This window comes from Equus caballus, chromosome 20 (assembly GCF_041296265.1).
Source record: "Equus caballus isolate H_3958 breed thoroughbred chromosome 20, TB-T2T, whole genome shotgun sequence".
Taxonomy (NCBI): Eukaryota; Metazoa; Chordata; class Mammalia; order Perissodactyla; family Equidae; genus Equus; species Equus caballus.
The window spans coordinates 58,023,111-58,049,123 of NC_091703.1; the positions used below are offsets into that span (position 1 = coordinate 58,023,111).

Here is a 26,013-nt window from a genome sequence, read left to right on the forward strand (position 1 = left end):
ACAAGTGGCTATTGCCCAAGTCTAAGTCTTTTCACCATAATTGGTGTTGTAGGCAATTAGCTTTGTGACTCTATGAAAATCTTGTCACCTGCGGGAAATCATCTTCCCACATCATCTGACCTTCCTACCAAACGTGACACTATTTCCTGTTAGTGAATTTTCTTTCTCTCCCATAAGCTCTTTTTGTCCATTGCTTCGTGCCGTTTTATTTTCTCCAAGAACTATCACTGTAGGACCTTACCAAAGGCTAAAGGATACGTCTGTCTGTAAAGCTTCTGAATTTCCCCTGAGCCTCCAATTGCAGGTCTGTTTTTGAACATTGATGACAAGGTAATGAAACAACATTGGTAATAAATGCATGATGGAATTTTCAATTCAGTCCTGAGTTTCTAGATAGTCATTCATCGTAATAGAACTATGAGGCTCTTCAAGCGTTTTTGGTTGTTTTTCTTTTTTTAGTTTTGCAGTGAAAGCTTAGAGAGATAAATTCAGCAAATGATGCATTTAATTTAAGACTGTGTAATAAGAAAACTAACCATCTAATGCAAATTTTCCTTATTCCCCACCACCTTTTTTTTTAATTTTACCTTCCACTTGGGTCATAGAGGATACGAAGATCTTCATTACTGAGTGGAAAGGACATGGTGCTACATGCTTCTCTTTCATCTTCCCTCTCACTGCAGAGAATTAGAATGGTGACTTAATGATCCTCCACCCTTAACTTTTGGTTCTCTCCAGGGTTCCCGCCTGGTGCTCTTCTCACTGCATGCGTCTCCCTGTGTGATCTCATCCACTCCCATGCTGTCACTTCCCGTCTATCTGCAAATAATCCCCAAATCTGCATCTCCAACAGCCCTCTCCTCTGAGCACAGACCCATCCATCCAGCTGCCTTTTGAGCCTCTCCATCAGGATGTCCCACAAGTTATCTGTGATGTGTCCAAAATCAAACCTGTACTCTTCTTCCCATGAGTCTGTCATCGGAGAAACTCTGAAGTTAACCTTGACTATTCTGTCTCTCACCTTCTCCACATGTCCAAGTCCAGTTGATTCTCTTTTAACACCATCATGTCTAAACCAGCAGATCTCAACTGGGGACAGTTTTGCCCACAGAAGACATCTGGTAATGTCTGGAGACATTTTTGGTTGTCATGACTGGAGGGGCCTGCTACTGGCATCCAGTGGGTAGAGGCCAAGCATGCTGCCGAATAGCCTGCAGTGCACGGGACAGCCCCTCACAAAAACATGTCAGTAGTGCCGAGGCTCAGAAATCCTAAGCAGTCTCCTCCCTTTCCCACTTGTCCTGCGCTGGATCACCCGCTCCTCACTGCCAGCTTGTGTTACATCACCACAGGGACCTCTTCACTTACTATCCTTGTCTCCACTGTCCCCCCTGCACCTATTCCCACATCCTTCTTCAAAATGTAACCTCAGTCCCTTTTTCCCCCTAAAGGGTTTGTCTTCTTAAACATGGCTCTCTCTTACCTATATAACGAAGTCCAGCTGCTGCTGAGGCCCTCCATGGCCTCTAAGTGCCATAGAGGACTTAGAACACTGCTGCCTCCCTCTCCAGTGCCATCTACTGCAGTCACCCTCTCTTCTAGGATCCAGCCTGGGATTTAGCTGTTCCATACAAGCTTGCCCTGCACGCTCACTGTGCTCTCATCTCTCCGATCCTTGCTACTCTGGAACACCCTTCCATTCCTTGCCCTGCTAACTACTGCTTCTCCTCTAAGGCTCAGGTTAGGTATACATTCTTTCAGTCTTCTCTGATGACCCCAGTGTAGGTTTGTTGTCCCCTTAGGCCGTCTAACATGTTTATGTCACACCACTTACTGTGTTTATAATCATCTGTCATGTTCCCCTTCATTGGACTGTAAAGTCCTTGAGGGCAGGAACTATATAACTTTCACATTTGAACCCCTAATAATTAGCATTGTCTCTAGTTCTTAGCATGATGCTTGACAATCTTGGGCACTCAGTAAATGTATATAGAGTGAATGAATGTTTACTTATTATCCCTCAGAAATCTCAAATTCAGTGTTTCCAAAACCTACAATTAAGGGGTAGAATGGACTTGGGGGCCACCTCTTACTTTGTAACCTTGGCAAGTTCATTCATTTCTCTGTGCTTAATTTGCATCAGATGGAATGAGGATAATACTTGCATCCACTCTAAGGGTTATTCTGTTAGAACAGAATATTCTAAGTGCCATAGAGGACTTAGAACACTGCCTGGCTCATGGTAACACGAATAAATGTTAGATGTTGTTATTTGGTAATCAGCTCTTCCAGCAAATGTTATATGTGAGTCCTCCCTGTTGGAGGGGCATCTATTCTGAACCCTTCTTACCTAGAGTGATCCCGTCATGGGAACTATGCTGTTGTAGGTAGGGGGAAAAAGCCATCAATTAAACAAGGTTTCAGTAAAAGGAACAAATGTCAGTTCATTCCCCCTTTGACTGCCTCATCTTTGACACCTTCGTGGCCAGGTGGAGTAGACAGAGAATTGTAAACTATGAAACTGGAGGATTGCCTATATATGGCATACAGCGTGCTATGAAAAGTTGCTGAAACCATGTCACAAAGTACTGCTCTCCTTTTAAAAGGAAGAGCTGAGGCAGCCTGAGCTTCACTGTAGAGAAAACATCCTAAAATGGCCTCTGTTATGGTTGTGATATTGCAGTGGTCTTACGTACGATTCCCAATGACAGTGATGCCTGTGTACTACCTGTTCTCCAAGCACTTCAGAAACACTTTCAAGCAGATCAAATCAGCCACTATGGCACCTCTGGAAGTAGATAAGAATAGTAATCATCTGCATTTCCTCTAAAAAAGAAAATCACACATGGAGAGACTAAATCCCCTGACTTGGGTCACAAACTCCATGATGAGTCAGGCTCTGTGGCTCCCTGGCCTCTCCACTTTCTTCTCCATCCTTGGTTTTCATACCGAGGGCCTGAGGGCCAGCCATGACTGAGGAGCCCAAACGGCAGCCCCAAACTAGACCAACTCTTTTCTATTGTTTTTGACAAGTGAATTAATCCTCTTGCTTCAATTTCCTTGTCTGTAAAATTGGGATAATAATATTACCCAAATTTTAGGATTAGTGTGAGATTAAATGAGATAACTTGTCAAATGCTTTGTACATGGTCTGACACATGGTAAGGTTTAAACAATTGTGAGTTATTATTACAGGATTTCTGTTAACTTTTACTTGAAGAAAGGGTTTGCCCCAAATAACATTCAGAAACTACAGTAATAGAATTTTTTATTGTATTAAAGGATAAGAATATTTTAATTTTGCTCTACAAAATAAAAGTTCCAGAACCTTCAGCTCTTCATATAAAAGCAAACTACAGACTCCCAAAAGTATAAGGAGTTCCCACTACCAAGATTTCTCTTAACTGTGGCTTCCTTGATATCATGGGATAATCTAGAAAAAAAGTGGAGCCAGAACTGGGACACAAAATCAAGGGAAATCTTATGTGTCTTGTGTTGTCCCTCAGCTTCTCAAGAATAGGTGACATATCATCTCATGCCTTGGTCCGAGGACTACACAATTGTTCCCTTGTCTATTCCATGGCATCTTCCCTACCATCTCAATTCAACCCCCTTCCTGAGACCACAACAACCTGTCTCCTGTAAGATGTGATCTGGGTTGTTAGTCATAGAAATCAGAGGGAAGCTTTGGTTTTTTTTCTGTGCTATTATGGTGGATGGCCCTTGTCAGTAGTTCTGTTAAGAAGCTAGACACTTCAGGATACACCCAACTTCTTGGTACTAAGCATTCCCCTTAAATCCATATGCAACTTCCTTATAACTGGATCTGTACATGAAATAAGATAAGCCCAAGAGTTACATACAGCTTCTATCCATACTCAAATTGCAGGCTGTAAAGAGCACCAAGGCAAAAAGGGAATACATACAGCCTGCGGGTGACCTTATCCTTACATTAGGAAAAACAGCCTGTTTGTGAAGGTGTTATCCACTGTTTAGGGGGACAAAGTTAATGAGAAAGGCTTTGTATCTGCAGATTCCTGCCACTTAAACTGGGATAACACAGCCCTCCCCAAATCCATTTGTGTATTTCCTCCTTTTAAGCCCATCTAACAGCAAGCACTCTAGAGGGGTCCTAATTCAACCTCTAACCCAATATAGTAAATATTTTCAGCTTGTGGACCCTACAGTCTCTGCTGCAACTACTCAACTCTGTTATTATAGTGCAAAAGCAACCATAGACAGTACATAAACAAATGGGTATGGCTACATTTGGCCTGAAATTTGGCCAGATATGACCCACAAGCCATAGTTTACCAACCTTTGACTTAGATGAAAGGAGCAAAATGTTTGAGGATGCAAACTACTGAAACCAACTCAAAAAGAAATGGAACACCTGAATAGCCCTATATCAAGTAAAAATGGAATTTGTAACTTAAAATTGTCCCCAAAACGGGCTGGTCCGCTGGCATAATGGTTAAGTTTGCGTGCTCTGCTTTCATGGCTCAGGGTTTGCTGGTTTGGATCCCAGGTGCAGACCTACATGCTGTGGCAGGCATCCCACATATAAAGTAGAGGAAGATGAGCATGGATGTTAGCCCAGGGCCAGTCTTCCTCAGTAAAAAGAAGAAATTGGTGGTGGATGTTAGCTCAGGGCTAATCTTCCTCAAAAAAAAAAAAAAAAATTGTCCCAAAAAACAATTCCAGACTCAGATGTCTTCACTGGTATGTTCTATCCACCAAAAAACCAAAACCAACCCTACACAAACTATTTCAGAAACTAAAGGAGGACAGTACTTCCCAACTCATTTTATGAAGCTAGCACTGCCTTGATACCAAAACCAGAAAGTCACATTACAAAGAAAGAAAACTACAGGCCAATATCCCTCAGGAACAGAGGCAAAAATCCTTGATAAAATGTTAGTAACTAATACTGAGCAATATATAAAAAGAATAATACATCATGACCAGTTGAGGTTTATCCTAAGATTGCAAGGTCAGGTTAACATTCAGTAATCAATTAATGTAATTCGAGATGTTAACAAAAGAGAAAGAAAACATATAATTACTTCAATAGATGCAGGAAAAGCATGTGACAAAATTCAACATCGGTTCATGATAAAAACTCTCAGTAAACGAGCAATAGAAGGGAACTTCCTTAATCTGATAAAGAGTATCTATGAAAATCCTACAGGTGACATCAGACTTAATGGTGAAAGAATGAATGCTTTCCTTTTAACACCTGGGACAAGACTAGGACATCCAGTCTCACCGTTTCTCCTTCAATATTATAGTAGAGTCCTAGCTAGTGCAATAAGCCAAGAAAAAGAAATGAAAAGCCTGCAGTTTGGAAAAGAAGAAGCAATATCTTTATTAACTGGTGACATGATTGTATATATAGAAAATTCTATAGAATCTTCAGAAATGTTACTGAAATAAATAAGTGAATTTAGTAAGGTCGGGGATACAAAGCCAATAAAACAATTTATGTATAGTTCTATATACTAGCAACAAACAATTAGAAATGGAAAATTTAGGGGTTCCAGTTCAAGATGATGAGGGAGGAGGATGCTGAACCCACCTCTTCTCATGGACACACCCAATCCACAGACATATGGAACAATTTCTTCTGAAAAAACCCAAAACCTAGCTGAGTGACTCCTACACATTGGGCAAGTGAGAAAAAAACTCCACATGGAAACAAGGAGGAGAAGCTGAATCACAATCTCACCATAAATTCCACAATTGGGAGGGAAATCAAAACCCTGAGCTTCTCTCTGAGGAGTGAAGGGTTTGAAACTCACATTGTGTACCCCAACTCTTTAGACCTGTACCTGACAGATGAGCCCCTAAAATATCTAGCTTTGAAAGCCAGTGGGGCTTGCATCCACAAGACCCAGAAAGGTGTAATGAACTGAAAAACAGTTCTTAAAGGACTTGTTCATGCAGACTCACCTGCCCCAGGCCCCAATTCAGAGGCAGCTGACTGAAAAGCACCCAGACTTTCTGTAAAAGAGTCTTATTTGCTTATTTTAAAGCATCAGCCTGAGAGGCAGGCATCTAACTTAAAACGTATCTAGGGACCTACTGAAATACTCTCCAGAGATGGAGGCCAGCTGGTGCTCTCCCTCTGCCTTACTTCAGCTCATCAGTATCTCCCAGAAAGGAGCTTATACTCTTGTCTAGCATCCTGATATTTGCAGCTAGCAACCCTGGGCACTCCAAGAAGCAACTGACTGCGCCACCCCGTCTTTCTGTGAGAAAGGTCTATTAGCTCTTCTTCACGGCTGTGGCCTGAGGGGTGGAGCTTTAGAATGCATTCAAACTTAAGTTGTTATCAACTTAAAATAGAATGTTATAAAATAAGCTGTTTTATGTAAGCCTGATGGTAACCACAAAGCAAAAACCTATAGTAGATATACAAAAGATGAAAAGAATCTAAGCATACCACTACAGAAAATCCTCAAATCACAAAGGAAAAAAGCAAGAGAAGAAAGGAATAGAGGAACTACAAAACAGCCAGAAAACAATTAACAAAATGGCAATAATTACATAGCTATCAATAATTACTTTAATGTAAATGGACTAAATTCTCCAGACGAAAGACATAGAATGGCTGAATGGATTACAAAACAAGACCCATCTGTACACAGCAGTCTATAAGAGACTCACTTCAGATGTAAGGACACACACAGACAGAAAATAAAAGATGGAAAAAAATAGTCCAGGCATTTGGAACCCAAAGAAAGCTGGGATAACTATCTTTATATCAGACAAATTAAATTTTAAGCCAAAAACTGCAATAAGTGACAAAGAAGGGCACTACATAGTGATAAAGGGATCAATCCACAAAGAGGATATGTTTGTAAATATTTATGCACCCGATATAGGAGCACCTAAATATATAAAGCAAATATTAACAGACCGAAAGGGAGAAACAGAGAGCAATACAATAATAGTAGGGGACTTCAATACCCCACTTTATTCAGTGGATAGATCATCTAGACACAAAGTCAATAAGGAAACATTGGCTATAAATGACATTAGACTAGATGGACTTAATAGATATATATAGAACATTTCAATCACAATGGTATGAAACTATAAATCAATCACAAGAACAAAACCTGGAAAATGAACAAATAGGTGGAGATTAAACAACATGCTACTGAACAATCAGTTGGTCAAAGGAGAACCAATAAATACCTTGAGACAAACGAAAATGGAAATGCAACATACCAAAACGTATGGGATGCAGCAAAAGCAGTTCTAAGAGGGAATTATAGAGCTATAAATGCCTACATCAAGAAACATGAAAAATAAGAGCAGAAATAAATGAAATGGAGACTAAAAACACAACAGAAAAATCAATGAAATTAAGAGCTGGCTTGTTGAAAAGATAAAAATTGGCAAACCTTTAGCTAGACTCACCAAGAAAAAAGAGAAAGGACTCAAAAGAATAAAATCAAGAATGAAGAAGAGATCTTACAATTGATACCACAGAGATACAAAGGATAATAAGAGACTACTATGAACAATTTTGTGCCAACAAATTTGAAAACCTAAGGAAATGGATAAATTCCTAGAAACTAACAACCTACCAAAACCAAATCATGTAGAAATAGAAAATCTGAACAGACCAATTACTAGCAAGGAAATTGAATCAGCAATCAAAAACCTCCCAGCGAACAAAAGTCCAGGGCCAGATGGCTTCAGTGGTGAGTTCTACCAAACATTCAAAGAAGAATTAACACCAATCCTTCTCAAACTCTTCCAAAAAATAGAAGTGGAGGGAATACTTCCAAACTCATTTACAAAGTCAGCATTACTCTGACACCAAAACCAGAGAAGGATGTCACAAAAAAAAAAAAAAGAAAATTGCAGGCCAATATCCCTGATGATGCTAGATGCAAAAATCCTCAGCAAAATATTAGCAAACCAATTTCAACAGTACATCAAAAAGATCATACACTACAATCAAGTGGGATTTGTTCCAGGGATGCAAGGCTGGTTCAATCCAGAAATCAATCAATGTGATATACCAGATTAACAAAATGAAGGTTAAAAATCACATGATCATTTTCATCCAACCTGTGGCCTAGTGGTTGAATTTGGCATGCTCTACTTTGGTGGCCTGGGTTCCACTCTTGGGAGTGGACCTACACCACTCATTGGCAGCCATGCTGTGGCAACAACCCATGTACAAAATAGAGGAAGATAGGCACAGATGTTAGCTCAGGGCAGATCTTCCTCGGCAGAAAAAAAAAAAATCACATGATCATTTCAGTAGATGCAGAAAAAGCATTTGACAAAATTCAACATCCATTTATGATAAAAACTTTCAACAAAGTGAGTAAAGAGGAAACATACTTCAACATAATATATGACAGGCCTGTAGTCAACATCATCCTCAATGGAGAAAAGCTGAAACTTTTCCTCTGAGATCAAGAACAAGACAAGGATGCCCACTCCCACCACTTTTATTCAACACAGTATTGGAAGTCCTAGCTAGAGCAACTAGGCAAGAAAAATATATGTCATCCAACTCAGAAAGGAAGAAGTAAAACTGTCACTACTTGCAGATGACATAATGTTATTTATAGAAAACCCTAAAGCCGCCACTAAAAAAACTGTTAGAACTGATAAAATCAGTAAAGCTGCAGGATACAAAACCAATACACAAAAATCTGTTGTGTTTCTATACACTAATAACAAACTATCAGAAAGAGTAATTGAGAAAACAATCCCATTTAAAATTGCATCAAAAAAGAATAAAATACCTAGGAATAAATTTAACCAAAAAGGTGAAAGACCTATATACTGAATACTATAAGACACTGATGACAGAAATTGGAGACACAAATACATGGGAAGATGTACCATGCTCATGGATTGGAAGAATTCATGTTGTTAAAATGGCCATACTACCTGAAGTGATCTACAGATCAATGCAATTCCTATTAAAATTTTCATGGCATTTTCCACAGAAATAAAACAAACAATCCTAAAACTTGTGTGGAACCACAAGAGACCCCCAATAGCTAAAGAAATCTTGAGAAAGAAGAACAAAGCTATAGGCATCATAATTCCTGTTTTCAAACTATACTAAAAACTATATAGTAATGAAAACAGTGCAGTATTAGCATTAAAAACAGAGACATAGATCAATGAAACAGCATAGAGAGCAGAAATAAACCTACTCAGATATAGTCATTTAATTTACAACAAAGTAGTGAAGAATATACAGAATAGAGAGCCCAGAAATAAATTCATGCATATATGGTCTATTGATTTATGACAAAGGAACCAAGAATATACAATGGGGAAAGGACAGTCTCTTCAGTAAGTGGTGTTGGGAAAACTTGAAAGCCACATGCAAAAGAATGAAATTAGACCCTTATCTTACACCATACACCAAAATCAACTCAAAATGCTTTAAAGACTTGGAAAAAGACCTGAAGCCATAAAACTCCTATAAGAAAACATAGGGGGAAGCTCCTTGACATAGGTGTTGGCGATGATTTCATGGATTTGACACCAAAAGCGAAGGCAACAAAAGCAAAAGCAAAGTGGCTCTACATCAAACCAAAAAGCTTCTGCACAGCAAAGAAATCATCAACAAAATGAAAAGGCAGCCTATGGAATAGGAGAAAATATTTGCAAATCATACATCTGATAAGGGGTTAATGTCCAAAAACATAAGTAACTCCTACAAGTCAACAGCAAAAAATGAAACTATCTGATTAAAAAATGGGCAGAGGAGACTGCTATCAACATCATGGTTGTGTAAGATGTCCCTCCTCTTGGTCCCTCTTTTAACAACAAAAAATCAGCAGTCATCCCAGAATAAAAGTACCTCTGTGGGAGTTTCAGGATCTGAAGACCCAGGAGGAGTCTTACCCACATGTGCATCAGGTAACAGGAAGACAGACCTCGGTATGGGCTGTGGAAGCAGCAGAAGCTGGTGAACTCCCTCCTGACCATGGTTGAGGAAAGCCTAGAGAGTGCCGTCTTGGGCAGAGAGCCACGACAAGGGAGACTTTGGAGAAGTCCAGCCTTCCTGAGGAGAGATACTAGCCCTCTGTTGGAGCAAACAAAAAAATATGAGTGTGGACGCATTGAAGAGGCTAAGAGGAACTTTGCCAGTGCTGCCCCTCTCCCACGGTGAGCAGAGCAGGGCTAAACTAGCCAGTAGTGATCTCTCCTGTGGAGAAAGGAGAGCAGCAAGTGAGTTCCCGGCTACCCCAGCTGTGTGTGAAGCTGCCTGAGAAACCCATTGTGGAGAAATCCCATAATGTGGTGGGACCTCCATGACTGGGAGGAGGGAGGAGATTGGAAGAGAAGCAGATAAGAATATCAGGGGGCATTAAAGGGAGATGGTTCCTGCTGACGGTGTTCAGGACTCCTGCAGAAAGCCCTCCCACATGAGCCACTGGAAGACCCTCCCCCAAGGATCTGTCCACCTGGCCTGTGGTACTCCCAACACGCTGAGTGCTAAACCCACACCTCCCTTCACTCTGCGGCCAGCTCCTTGTCTGCACTCCCAAGTGTGGCAATGAGAATGAGCTCCACTGAGTAGAGAATGTGATCAGAATATCAGGCTAGGGTCTGTGGGCAAGGCAGAAACCACAAACTAGAGCTTGAGTCAAAGCTTCTGGAAAACAAATAGAGGCTTCCAGCAGCCAGCCTGGTGAGCTGTAAACACCGGGGAAGACACACCAGCTTAAGAGTGCTGTCAGAAGAAAGAGTAAGAAGTGTGGAGGTGTATCTGTACTAGGTTGTAGAAAATCCCAGATCTAAGCAGGACCAATGAAAAGTATCTCCCACCCAAAGATAAACTGTAAAGACTTGAAAAGGTGTCTGCTAATTCAAATGCAAAAATAGCAATGTAAAACTCCAAGGAACATGAAGAAGCAAGGAAAGATGTCATCACCAAAAGATGATGATAATCCTTCAAAAACGACTTGTGTGAAGTGGCCCTATTCTGGGGCACTCTCTCTCCCAGTGTTCCATGATATGTTCTTCATAGCCCTCATCACTATCTCAAATTATCCATTTGTTCGATTACATGTTTATCGTCTGTCCACCCTCATCTAAGCATGTGCTCAGGGAAATAAGCTTCTTAATAGCAGGGACTTAGTCCATCTTGTTTGCTTCCATATGCACAGCATCTAGAACATTTCCTGCAATTAGTAGGTCCTAAAGAAATACTTGTTCAATGAATAAACAAATGACTAAATATCTCTTACTGACTTGCATTTCCAAAGTTTCTTAAGACCATAAGGCTGCCTCACTGCAAGTTATGCCACAGTAAATAACTCCCTACTTGACAATTTGGGCCCCTTTCTCCAGTAGAATGAAATCGAGTCATTTAAAGCAGCTCACTTGTCCAACTGATTTTTCACAGTTAAACCAAGGAGCACAATACAAGACCCAGAAGTGTAACTTAGAATAATTTAAATTCTCTATGAAATTAACAGCTCATCTGCCCACGAACATCTTCATATGTCCTTCAGAAAGTCACACAGGAGTGGCTTTATGTTAATGATCTGTCTGCCAAAGCAAAATGCAAATGATTTTGAGTCACTTTGTTGAGTGAGTGTACCTGTGCTATGGACTGTTGATGAGCTCACAGGAAGAGGTCATGCACCAGGGAGCTCACACTGCAGCAAAAATTCTCATCAGTGCTGCCTGTATCTCTGAGAGCTCTTAACAGCCAATGAGGCTCTAAAGGAAAAATAAAAAAGAACCAGGACTAGAGGCTGGTTTGAGAAGGTGATTATATTGTTGCTATCGTGAGGTCCCTTATGATGTACATTCTTTATTTATTTTTTTGGTGAGGAAGATTGGCCCTTAGCTAAAATCTGTTGCCAACCTTCCTCTTTCTGCTTGAGGAAGATTGTTGCTGAGCTAACATCTGTGCCAATCTTCCTCTATGTTGTATGTGGGATACCTCCATAGCATGGCTTGATGAGCAGTGTGTAGGTCCGTGCCCAGGATCCAAACCCATGAACCCTGGGCTGCCAAAGCAGAGTGCACAAACTTAACCACTACACCACCAGGCCAGCCCCATGAAGTATATTCTTGACAATAAATAATGAGAGAATATTCCTAAAATACAATTTCCTTGGCATACATTTTTTTCAGTAAGATGGAGAGTATCTTATCCGTAGACCAGTGGTATGGGGATCTGATGGTGGGCAAAACATGTATTTTATTGAGTGATTACAGAAGTCAGGTCAAGAAGGTAAAATATGTAAACATAATAATAGCTGCCATTTATTGGGTGGGTCAAAATCTTTGGAACCGTCTTCTACTCCCTTCTTCCTCTCACACCCTACACTCAATCATTCTGTAAATCCTGTTGCCTCTATCATCAAAATATATCCAGAATGTGACCATTTCCCATACCTCTACTGTTCTCACTGTGTTCCAAGGTCTTATCAATTCTTGCCTGAATTATTGCAATAAACTCTAACCAGTGTAACCTATTCCTAAATTTGTTGAACATTTAATGACAGATTGAGCAAAGACAATATATTTTTACTTGTTTATAAACAGCAAGTTGAATAGAATTTCAATAATTGTTTTTCTAAGCTTTTGTATGGTAAAAGGAAAAGCTAGCGGGGGAAGGGATGGAGAGAGGCAGGCTATGGCCAGCCAGCTAAATCCTTGCTGCGTGTTTCTGTAAATAAAGTTTTATTGGCACACAACCACACCCATCCATTTACATATTGTGTATGGCTGCTCACGCTACAATGGCAGGGTTGAATAGTCTAAACAAAGACCATATGACCTGCAAAATTTAAAATATTTACTATTTGAAAAATAACCCAAAACACCAAACTCATAGAAAAAAGAGATCAGATTTGTGGTTACCAAAGGCCGGGGTGCAGGCAAGGGGAATTGGATGAAGGTGGTCAGAAGATACAAACTTCCAGTTAGAAGATAACTAGGTACTAGGGATGTAATGGACAACAGGACAACGGTGGTTAACACTGCTCTGTGATGCACAGGGAAGCTGTGAAGAGAGTAGATCCTAAGAGCTCTCATCACAAGGAGAAATATTTTTTCTTGTCTTTCTATTGTATCTATATGAGATGATGGATGGTAACTAAACCTATTGTGGTAATCATTTCACAATGTATGTAAATCAAACCATCATCCTGTACACTTAAACTTACACAGTAACGTATGTCAATTACTTCTTAATAAAATTGGAAAAATACATTTGCTATTTGGCCTCTAATGAAAAAGCTTGCCAATTCCTGAGCAATAAGATATATCTCTTGTTCTTGTAAAACCGCTGTAAGAGTGCATGCTGTGTTTAATTCCTTTAACTCTAGATGGTAAATTTCTAGATGCGTTATTCTTAAACTTCTGGAATACTTATGTAAAGAAATTTTGTCAAAAGTCAAACCCAGATAAAGTTGCCTTCCCTAATGCAACCCTAGTATTTTTGAGATGAATAAAGCTCAGTTCCAGTGATCTGGAAAACAACATCCTGTCAATTGAAGTAATTAAGGTCCTCAGGCTACCATAGTTTAAAATTAGTGCTCTGGCCAAATTGCTACAAATGTTTTATATGGCTCCTTTTCTGTCGCATTTATGAGTTGGATTAGATTTTTTTTTCACTAAAATGACCAATTTTTGGAAGAACATCATTCCATTCTGGAAACTTCCTGTGGGGCACATGTTCACTTATTGTGTGACATGAGACGCTCTTATTAAAGGAGTAGCTACCTTACTACTGTGGGTGTGTCATCCCTTCCTGAGGCTTTAAATATCATATATAAACTATATATTCTCATGAGCCTCAACTTACACCACTCCCTTCAGCTCTCTTGACATTTCCCTGCACCTCATAGTTGCTCAAAACTGAACTCTCAATCTTCACCACCACCCCTCAAATCTGCTTCACTTCAGCAGTCCCCAGCTAGTTATGGCAACTCCCTCCTTCTAGTCTCTCAGGCTAAACAACTTGGACTCATCCTTAGACTTTTCTCTCTCACATAGTCTACATCCAAACTAACAGACAATCTTGTCAGCATCAAAATAGATCCAGAATCTTGTCACTTCCCATCATCTCCACGGCTATGACCCCAGCGCCATCACCTCCTGCCTAGATTATTGCAATGGCCGCCCAGCTGGTCTCCCTGCTCCTGCTCTTGCCCCGTCCAGTCTATCCCGAACACAGCAGCAGAGTGAGCCTGCTAAAGCTGAAGTCTGACCTTGCCTCTGCTCTGTTCAAAACCCTCTGATGGCTTCCTGATTGGTCACAGTCAGTTTGGAAGTCCCCACAGTGGCCTATGAGGTCTGGGTCCCCGTGACCTCTCTGGTCTCATCTCCTTGCTCACTCTGCTGTGGTCTCACAGGCCTCTTCATTCTCCTTGGAACAGGGCGAGCACATTCTCCTTTTGCATTTGTCCTTCTCAATGCCTGGAACAGGCATTCCTCAGATAACCCACACAGCTTACTCCCTCACTTACTTCAGGCCTCCGCTCCAATATCACTTTATCAAAAAGGCCTGTACTGCTCACCCTGTAAAACAGCCCCCCCACCCCACCATCGCTCTCTATCTGGAGTGTCCTTATCCTTTATTCTAGCACCTACCACCACCTGGTACATACTTTGTCATTTTTAGGGTCTCAGCATAGGGACTCCCTGCTGTAAACCCGGTATCCTGTGCGCTGCTCAGTACAAGGGAGATTTCTAATATATATTTTTTGATTGAATGAATAAATGAGCATTTAACTATGTTCTAGGTTCCATGTTAAATCCTTTACATACACTATCTTATTGAATTCCCACAGAAAAAATGAGTCTATGTCGTCACTCTCTTTTAATGCCGAGGAGTGACTTTCCCAAAGTCACACAGACAGCAGGTGCACCAAGATGTGCTGGTTTATCACCACTCAGCTTTATCACCACTTTCATTGCCTCTTACGAGAAACTTATAAAAAGATCACTCATGCTGTAAGGTGTGAAAATTGAACCATAGGTATTTCTTATTTTTTTTTTTTTTCCCAAATGCTTCTTGATCACCTTGAATTTATTTATTTATTTATTTATTTATTTTTATTGAGGTAACATTGGTTTATAACAATACATAAATTTCAGGTGTGTATAATTATTTCAACTTCAATTTCTGTGTAGATTACATCATATTCACCACCCAAAGACTAATTACCATCCATCACCATACACATGTGCTCAGCGCAAGTATTTCTTGAACTCAGAAATGGAATAGATTTGTGTTGGCAATGAGAGGAGTTATATCTCAGATGTGCCTGAGAATGTAAGACAAGAGATACTATTTCCACATTCCGAACTCTGCAGCACTTGTAAATTTGATGTTCAGAAACAAATTTCCTGATTGTTGGGTAGTCTTTCACATGAGGGAGTAAAAGTGTTAAAGTTCAATTGGCCAAGGGGCCAGAGAGAGGACAGGCTTCTTTAGAGAGATTTGGTAGCTGCCATAGTAGGGATGGAGAGAGCTCCCCTCTAGGCTAATGTGAGAGTTTAATAAAACAATGTTAACAAACATGTGGGAAGAGTGTAGGGAAACCACAACTCATACTGCAGGACCCTAGAACTAGTGTCGACTGGGTAGTGTAACCACATCTAGGATGGAGGAGCAGGGGTGGAGAATGGAGCTAGGGAAGTGAATGGAAGATATCCAGCACAGGAGAGAAGGAGGGACCTGGGTTTTCCAAGTATTTATATAAATTAAAATTGCAGTGCTATGTAAGACCTTGTGGCAGACACTTTTGCCACCAGTACCTGTGACTCTCCTGAAGGTTTCTCTGGCCTCAGGAGGAAGCTTGGGCACTTGTAGTACAGGCTGAAAGTGCCAGGGGAATGAACACCCCAGGAGCCACCCTCAACCAGTGACTCACATGAGTTGGTGGATAGCTATCCCAGCTTCCTTCTTGAGTACGACAGCGCTGTAGCCTGTTCTCAACCATCTCCCAGAGGTCCCTTGCAAGATTGAGTCCCCATGGCCTCCAGCAGTGACTTGTTTATCAACACACTCTCTAGTGTCCTCTTTCCCTTTCCTGTCTCACGTCCTCACTCTCCTACTGGTGTTTCTTGGGATCATCTTCCAAATAAACTGCCTGCTCCCTAATCCTAGTCTCAGGGTCTACTCTTGGGGGACCTAACCTAAAGGAAACCTTGACAAAAATCTAGGATCTATGATAAGTTGGAATTGAGAAATAGTCAACATTGGTATGCAAACAGAATTGTACAATTAGGCCATGGGCATAATTCTGAAGCCTATGAAGACAGGGCAACTTTTTCTGCTGAACTGCTCACCTGGGGAGAGGAGCAAAGTGGAGCAAAATCATGGCCAACCACAGGCTTTGTATTCCTGGATTCTTCGAGTGGTACTGGGGAGCAGGGTGGTGGGGAAGGAGGGATTACCGACCCTGGGTTCACCAAGTGCTAGTGTCAGCTAGGCAGCTCGCTCACAGATGGTCTTGCCTCACTAGCAAGATGCAACTGAACAGAGTCCTCCCAGGCCTTCTGTGTTCTCATTCCCTGGGCTGAGGGTAGGACATGAGAAATGAAGACTCCAGCTATGTTTAGGCAGAGCTCATTCATTCATTCAGTGGATATTGACTTACCAAGATGAAATACCAGGTATGATGCAAATTATTACTTAAGTTGCATTCACTAACATCACCTTAGAAAATAAAATCATGTGAAGAATTAAGTTTAAATATGACTAGACTAGAAAATGACCAAACTCAACCATTTCTTTTCTAAAATCCTTCTGTAGGACATTATTCAGAAGAAGTTTAGACTGCTAAGGCCATTCTACATACGGATGAAAACAATTTTATTGTTACTTACAGATGGTATAAATGTGTATATTTAAGAAGTTAAAATTTCTTTATTCAAATTCTATCAGTCTGTGAAGCTATTTTGTAAAAACTAGAAATATATGTATATCTATACATCACAATTTTAGTAAAACTTTATCAAATCTCTACTGGTCTCTGTTAGGCATGTATCATTATTCATCTTCTTACTTTATCTCCTGTTTTTTTTTTTTTTTAAATAACTTCCAGCTTAGTTCTTAAAATTCTAAACCAACTCTCTTTTTCAACCATGGCATATATGGTTGAGTAATATATTGTATCTACCCTTGTACATAAATTTTATGTACATACTATTACTTCTTAAACATATTTTATCATCTCTTATTAGGTTTCCAATTATAAGTAGGTATTTGCCTAATTTGAAGAAATTAGCTTTCCTCTCCAAAATGCATTCCTTTATTACCTGAGCAACGTACCTCATTTTTCAACATGACATTTCTCATTTTTTAGAAATACATTTTAAAGCACAGATTTCATCATAATTATAGAATTAAAATAATATTTAAAAATATATGTGTACTTTTTTCTTCATAGAAATTCAGTCCATTACTATGGCATTAAATCTTTTGTTTATTAAACGTCATGGGGTACATTATTGAATTCCATGCTAGATTTTCAATGGGCTTACTGATACATAGCCATCCTATTTGTATCTTAAATTTCATTGTATAATATAAAAATATATATACTAAGTATGTATATTAAATATACTATATATGCTATATATAAACATTAATATGTTATATATATGCTATATATTTTGTATACAGACACACACACACACACACATATAACTTCATTTTATGTTGATTCAATTTGTATCTCTAGTGTTCATTCTTTAAAAGTCCTCTCTCAAGATGGGCACAGCTTGCTCCCTGCCTATCTCCCAGCAGATCCAGTGCATGTGCCCCCTCTCCCTCCCCAGGCAGTGGCGAGGTCTTTCCAATAATGAGGTTAATACACAAAACTTTGATTTTCCCAGTTGTGGTGGGGTGTCCTGACTTGAGTTTTCAAAACATACTGGCTAGTGCCAGAGACCAGAGGCTGCACAGTGACCAGCAACAGAAATCTCTCCATGCTTAGCCTTCCCTCCCCCCAGAGGTGGCAGGAGGAACATGCAACCAGAGGCTTCAGGAACCACAGCAGAACTGATGACCCAGCACCTAGTGGAGGCACCTGACACCACCTCCACTAGCAGTGGGAGCTGCATACAGGTCCCTAGGTCTCCAGGCCCCCAGAAATGACAGCAACACCTGTGAACCCAGCACCTCCAGCAGTGGTGCAACCAGCACCCACAGACAACCCACAAGCAGTAGCACAGGTGGTGCATGGGGCAGCAGCGCCCAAGCCCATGGAGAGCTCATGGAGAGCCAGTGGAGGAGTATGAGACCCAGGTGACCCCGGAAGCAGCAGAAGTGCTCACAGCCTGAGGACCCTGGTGGCAACACCTGAGACTGCAGCAACATCACAAGCAGTAAGGCACCAGCAACCTCAGAGGAACAAGCAGCATGAGGAGAGCACTGCTGATGCCTCTGGGAGAGGCAGTGGAAGGTGGAAAGTGCAGGCTCTCAAATACATACAGAAGCAGCTCAGAACTAAAGTAACCAAAGCTGTACCCAAATAAGAAATGTGATTACTACCCCAAATGTGCTGGCAGAGGATCAATTCATCAATTCACCATGAAGAACTACAGTAACATGGCAGAACAGAAGGAAAATGACAACTCTCCTGAAACTAAACTTGAAGTCATAGACAGTTACAATCTAACTGACAGAGAATTCAAAATAGCTGTGATAAAGAAACTCAATGAATTACAAGAAAACTCAGAAAGACAGTTCAATGAGCTCAGGAATAAAATCAGTGAACAGAAGGAGTACTTCACCAAAAGAGTGAACTCTAAAAAAAAACCCCAAAAAACAAACAAACAGAAATTCTAAGTACGAAGAACATAATTAATGAGATGAAAATAATGTAGAAAGCATTAAAAATAGAGCAGATCATATAGAGAAGAGAATTAGCGAGCTTTAAGATAGAAACCTAGAAATGATGGAGGAGGAAGAGGTGAAGGAGAGAGAGCTAAGATTTAAAATAAATGAAGAAATTCTTCAAGAAATATCTGGCTAAATTAGGAAAGGTAGCATAAGGATTATAGGTAACCCAGAAGGAGCAGAGAGCTTATTCAAGGAAATAATAGCTAAGAACTTCCCAAGCCTGTAGAAAGAAGTGGACATGCAAATACAAGAAGTTAATAGAACTCCTAATTACATAACTGCAAAAAGACCTTCTCCAAGGTGTATAATATTCAAACTGTCAAAAGTCAATGACAAAGAGGGGCCAGCCCAGTTGCATAGTGGTTAAGTTCATTTGCTCTGCTTCAGTGGCCTGGGGTTCATGGGCTGGGATCCTGGGTGTGGACCTAGCACCATTCAATAAGCCATGCTGTGGAAGCATCCCACATAAAATAGAGGAAGATTGGCACAGATGTTAGCTCAGTGACAATCTTCCTCAAGCAATAAGAGGAGGATTGGTAACAGGTGTTAGCTCAGGGCCAATCTTCTTCACACACACACACACACACACACACACAAATCAATGACAAAGAAAAAATATTAAGAGAAGCAAGAGAGAAGAAAATAACCTACAAAGGAACCCATATCATGCTTTCAGCAGATTTCTCAGCAGAAACCATACAGGCTAGGAGAGAGTGGAATGGTATATTCAAAATACTGAAAGATAGAAACTATCAGCCAAGAGTACTCTATCCAGTGAAACTATCCTTCATATATGATGGAGAAATAAAAACTCTCCCAGACAAACAAAAGCTGAGGGAGTGGATTGCCATTTGATCTGCCTTACAAGAAGCATTGAAAGTAGCCCTCCTACCTACAAAAAACACACACACACACACACACACACACACACACACACAAAGGTTTACAAAGTTTTGAGCAAGGAGATAGACAGACAGAATCAGAAAATTGAAGCTCTGTATCAGAATAGGTTAGTAAACGCTTAATAATAACACAAAGGATAAAGGGAAAGAAAGCATCAAAAATAAGTATAACCACTTCAATTTGGTCACAAACTCACAACACAAAAAAGAATAATTTGTGACAACAAAAACATGGAAAGAGAAGAGCAAAGGGATGGAACCTGCAGGCTAATGCAGATAAGATGCTATCAGAAAAAGGACTATCTATATAGTTTTTTGCATAAGTCCTTTTATACAAACCTCATGGTAAGTACATGGTAAGTACAAAACAAAAAATGAGAGCAGAGTCACTAATCATAAATAAAGAGAAAATGGAGAAAAGCATCACAGAAAACCACCAAACTGAAATGGCAGACAGAAATACAAGGAAAAAGAAATAATGGAAATCTAGAACAATTGGAAAATAAAAGATAAAATGGCAATACTAAGCCCTCACATATCAATAATCATTGTAAATGCAAATGGATTGAATTCACCAATCAAAAGACAAAGAGTGGCTGGATGGATTAAAAAACAAGACCTAACAATATGTTGCCTCCAGGAAACACATCTCAGCTCTAAAGAGAAACACAGTCTCAGAGTGAAGGGGTGGAAGATGATACGCCAAGCAAATAGCAAGATAAAGCAAGCAGGGGTAGGGGCCGGCCCCATGGCCAAGTGGTTAAGTTCACACACTCCGCTTCAGTGGCCTGGGGTTTCGCTGGTTTGGATCCTGGGTGTGGACATGGCACTGCTTGTCAGGCTATGCTGGGGCGGCATCCCACATGCCACAGCTAGAAGGAACCACAACTAAAAGTATACAACTATGTACCGGGGGGTTTGGGGAGAAAAAGGAAAAATAAAATCTTTAAAAAAAGAAAAAGAAAGCAGGTGTAGCCATACCTATATGGGACAAAAGAGACTGAAAGATAATAAAGATAATGAGACAAAGATGGGCATTATGTAATGATAAAAGGGACACTCCACCAAGAAGTCATAACACTTACTAATATATATGCACCTAACACAGGAGCACCAAAGTGCACGAAGAAACTATTAACGTACCTAAACGGAGAAACTGGCAGCAACGCAATAATAGTAGGAGAGCTTAACACCCCACTTACATCAATGGATAAATCATCCAGAGAGAAAGTCAACAAGGAAACAGTGACCTTAAATGTAACACTAGACCAGATGGACTTAATAGATATATACAGAACATTGCATCCCAAAACAGGAGAGTATACATTCTTCTCAAGTGCACATGGAACATTCTCAAAGATAGATCATATGTTGGAAAACAAAGCAAGCCTCAATAAATTTAAAAAATTGAAATCCTATCAAGCATCTTTTCTGACCACAATGGTATGAAACTAGAAATCAACTACAAGAAAAAAAGCTGAGAAAGTCACAAATATGTGGAGACTAAACAACATGCTACTGAACAACTATTGGATCAATGAAGAAATCAAATGAGATGTCAAAAATACCTGGAGACAAATGAGAATGAAAACACAACATACCAAAACTTCTGGGATGCAGCAAAAGCAGTACTAAGAAGGAAATTTATAGCAATACAGGCCTATGTTAAGAAACAAGAAAAATCTAAAACAATCTTACATGATACCTAAAAGATCTAGAAAAAGAAGAGCAAACAAAGCCCAAAGTTAGTAGAAGGAAGGAAATAATAAAAATAAGAGCAGAAATAAACAAAATAGAGACTAAAAAAACAATAGACAGGATCAATGAGACTAAGAGCTGGTTCTTTGAGAAGATAAACAAAATTGACAAACCCTTAGCCAGACTCACTAAGAAAAAAAGAGAGAAGACTCAAATAAAAAAAATCAGAAATAAAAGAGTAGAAATTACAATGGACCACACAAATATAAAGGATTAAATGAGAATACTATGAAAAGCTAAATGCCAACAAATTGGATAACATAGAAGAAATGGATAAATTCTTGGAATCATACAACCTCCCAAAACTGAATCAAGAAGACATAGAGAATCTGAATAGACCAATCACAAGAGATTGAAACAGTAATCAAAAACCTCCTAAAAAACAAAAGTTGAGAACCAGGTGGCTTCCCCAGCAAATTCTACAAAACATTCAAAGAAGACTTGATACCGATCCTTCTCAAACTCTTCCCCCAAATTGAAGAGGACAGGATGCTTCCTCACTCATTTTATGAGGCCAACATCTCCCTGACACCAAAACCACATAAGGGCAACATAAAAAAGGAAAATTATAGGCCAATATTGCTGATGACCATAGATGCAAAAACCCTCAACAGGGGATGGCCCAGTGGTGCACATTCTGCTTCAGTGGCCCAGGGTTCACTGGTTCGGATCCTGGGTGTGGATCTATGCACCACTTGGCAAGCCATGCTGTGGCAGGCATCCCACATATAAAGTAGAGGAAGATGGGCATGGATGTTAGCACAGGGCCAGTCTTCCTCAGCCAAAAAAAAAAAAAAAAAAAAAAAGAGGAGGATCAGCAGCAGATGTAGCTCAGGGCTAATCTTTCTCAAATAAAAAAAAAAATCCTCAACAAGAAATTAGCAAATTGAATACAACAATACATCAAAAGGATCAAGTGGGATTTATTCCAGGGATGCAGGGATGGTTCAACATCTGCAAATCAATCAGTGTGATACACCAGATTAACAAAATGAAGAGTAAAAATCACATGGTCATCTCAGATGCAGAGAAAGCACTTGACAAGATTCAACATCCATGTATGGTAAAAACTCAATGAAATGGGTATAGAAGGAAAGTGCTTCAACATTATAAAGGCCATATATGACAAATTTACAGCCAACATCAAACTCAACAGTGAAAAACTGAAAGCTATTCCTCTGAGAACAGGAACAAGACAAGGATGCCCACTCTCACAACTCTTATTCAGCATAGTTTTAGGCAGAGTAACAAGGCATGAAAAAGAAATGAAAGGTATCCAATTGGAACAGAAGAAGTAAAACTGTCACTATTTGTGGAAGACATGATTCTATATATAGAAAACCCTAAAGAGTCTGCCAAAAAAGTAATACAAATAATCAACAAATACTGTAAAGTTGCAGTGTACGAAATCAACTTAGAAAAAGCAGTAGCCCTCCTATACACTAAAAACAAACTAGTAGAAAGAGAAATCAAGAATACAATCCTATTTAGAATCACAACAAAAAGAATAAAATACCTAGGAAAAATTTAATCAAGTAGGAGAAAAACCAATACACTGAAAACTAAGACATTATTGAAAGAAGTTGAGGATGACATAAAGAAATGGAAAAATATTCTATGCTTAAGGATTAGAAGAATAAATGTAGTTAAAATGTCTATATTACCTAAAGCAATCTATAGATTCAATGCAATACAAACCAGAATCCCCATGACATTCTTCATGGAAATAGAACAAAGAATCCTAAAATTTATATGGAACAACAAAAGACCCAAATAGCCAAAACAATCCTGAGAAAAAAGAACAAAGTCGGAGGCACCACATTCTCTGAATTTGAAATATACTACAAAGCTATAGCAATCAAAATAACATGGTACTGGCAGAAAAACAGACACATAGATCAATGGAACAGAACTGAGAGCTCAGATATAAAACCACACATCTGTGGACAGCAAATCTTTGACAAAGGTGCCAAGCACATACAATGGAGAAAGGAAAGTCTCTCCAACAAATGGTGCTGGAAAAACTGGACAGTCACATGCAAAAGAATGAAAGCAGACCATTGTCTTACACCACACAGAAAAATTAATTCAAAATGGATTAAAGACTTGAAGGTAAGACCTGAAACCATAAAACTCTTAGAAGAAAATATAGGCATTGCACTCTTTACATCGGTCTTAGCAGCATCTTTTCAAATACCATGTGTACTCAGGCAAGGGAAACAAAAGAAAAAAAAAAAATTGTGGCTACATCAAACTAAAAAGCTTCTGCACAGCAAAGGAAATCATCAATAAAATGAAAGGCAACCTGACAATTGAGAGAAGATATTTGCAAATCATATTTCAATAAGAGGTTAATATCCGAAATATTTAAAGAACCCATGCAACTCAACAACAACAAAACAGCCCGATTAAAAAATGGGCAAAGAATATGAAAAAACATTTTTCCAAAGAAGATATACAGAATGCAGACAGGCACATGACACTTATTCAACACTACTAATTATTAGGGAAATGCAAATCAAAACTACAATGAGATAGCACCTCACAATGGCTGTCAAAATGGCTATAATTAACAACAAAAGAAATAAATTTTGGAGAGGGTGTGGAGAAAAGGGAACCCTCTTGCACTGCTGGTGGGAATGCAAACTGGTGCAGCTACTATAGAAAACAGTACGGCAATTTCTCAAAAAATTAAACATAGAAATACCGTATGATCCAGCTATTCCACTACTGGGTATCTATCCAAAGAACATGAAATAAATAATTTAAAAAGATATATGCACCCTTATGTTAATTGCAGCATTATTCACAACAGCCAAGACATGGAACCAACCCAAGTGCTTATCAACAGACGAATGGATAAAGAAGATGTGGTATTTATTTATATATAATGGAATACTACTTAGCCATAAACAATGACAAAATCGTTCCATTTATGACAACATGAATGGACTTTAAGGGCATTATGCTAAGCCATGTAAGTCAGACAGAGAAAGACAAATACCATACGATTTCACTTCCATGTGGAAAATAAACAAACACACAGATAAAGAGGACAAATGAGTGGTTACCAGAGGAGAAGGGGGTAGGGAGAGTGTGAAAGGGGTAAGTGAGCACATATGTACGGTGACGGACAACAACTGTGCTTTGTTGTTGGTGAACATGAAGCAGTCTATACAGGAAATGAAATGTAGTGATGTACACCTGAATTTTACACAATACTGTAAGCCAATATGACCTCAAAAAAAAAAAAAAAAGAAAGTCCTCTCTTTTCTTACTTCGCCTCTGTCTCAGGGGTAGGCTTGCTTTATTTATGGGTTTGACTCTTTCAGTTACCATTTTGGGGCTGATGCAATCTGGAATGTGTTACATTAGTCATCTAGGTAGTCATTGAATTCCATCCTTCTGGGGAAGGTCAATTAGTGCTCAGTGGAGAAGATGCAGGTAACGTGCAAGAGGTGATGGTAGCCCACATTCTCATTTCTGTTCTGAAATGCAACTTACTCTGGTTTAGGTACATCAGCTTTACGTGAAAGTACAAGGCTGCTTGACGATAGCTGAGGGCACGTAACTTTGTGTTTCTAGTTTTGCCACTGGAATTGACCTTGGGCGAGCCACTGAAAAACATCTCTCTACTATTTTTGTCAGTCTGAGAAATGAGAATAATACTGCTGCCCACTTTAAAAGGGGAGCTGTAATACATTTTACTTTTGTAGAGCCGAGACCCGGACCTGGACAATCGGAGGCTCCTCACCGCCTGCCCTGTCCTTGGAATGTACGCTCTCCCCACCATGCCCACAGTGGGAACCATTTTCAAAGACATAGTCTTGAGAGAGCAATGTGTTGTTGAGACTGCCTGGATGGTATACATGACTGGACGCAGGTAAGGCTTCTATATAAACTTTTAAGATTTGGCGGGCGGGTGCAGAGATCTACTCGTCTCGCGATGCCCTAGGCAAGCCTTGTATGTAAGTTCCTTAGCTTATTAACCCTCTGTCTACCCATCTGGGGTGGTCTGTGTCTTTCTTTGGTCTCTCCTTGCCCTGCCTGTATAAAGGCTAGTTTGTGATCCAACAATGTGGGTTATAATAGGGACAGTAGCGTAGTATGAATTTCTGTCGTGAATTGTGTAACAAGATTTGCGTAATACATTGTGTCATAAGAGTATGATGGTCTTGTTTCTGTAATAAGATGTTACTACTGGCCTAGAGGTTTGGCTCCTTCCCACTATGATTCCTGTAAAGTCTTTCTGCATCTACTGCTGATCAGACGAGAATGGGTGTGGAAATCTAGTTCAGACCCCATCCTCCAAGTGGCAAGTGGCGTGAGCCAGGATGAGCTGGTTATCTGCTCTGCAGGAGCCTCCTCTCTGGTTTCCCTTCCACCAGGCTTCCCTCGGACTCTTCCATCCTCCATGCTGCTGCCAGCACATTTTCCTCCTGGAAACAAATCTGAGTCTCTCTAGCTCCTGCTTGAAAA

At 39.8% G+C, this 26,013-nt stretch overlaps 1 protein-coding gene across 6 annotated transcripts in view; it reads left to right on the forward strand.

Moving 5' to 3' along the window:
• PRIM2 (DNA primase subunit 2) overlaps positions 1 to 26,013 on the forward strand; it is a 425,357-nt gene that overhangs the window by 334,810 nt on the left and 64,534 nt on the right. For all 6 annotated transcript variants that reach the window (XR_011430086.1, XM_070245742.1, XM_070245741.1 and 3 more), the window contains one exon: positions 25,251 to 25,417. Coding sequence is in view for 5 of the 6 variants with exons in the window: in XM_070245742.1 (XP_070101843.1) it covers positions 25,251 to 25,417 (167 nt within the window). In the remaining variant the exon portion in view is untranslated. The remainder of the gene's footprint in view (positions 1 to 25,250; positions 25,418 to 26,013) is intronic.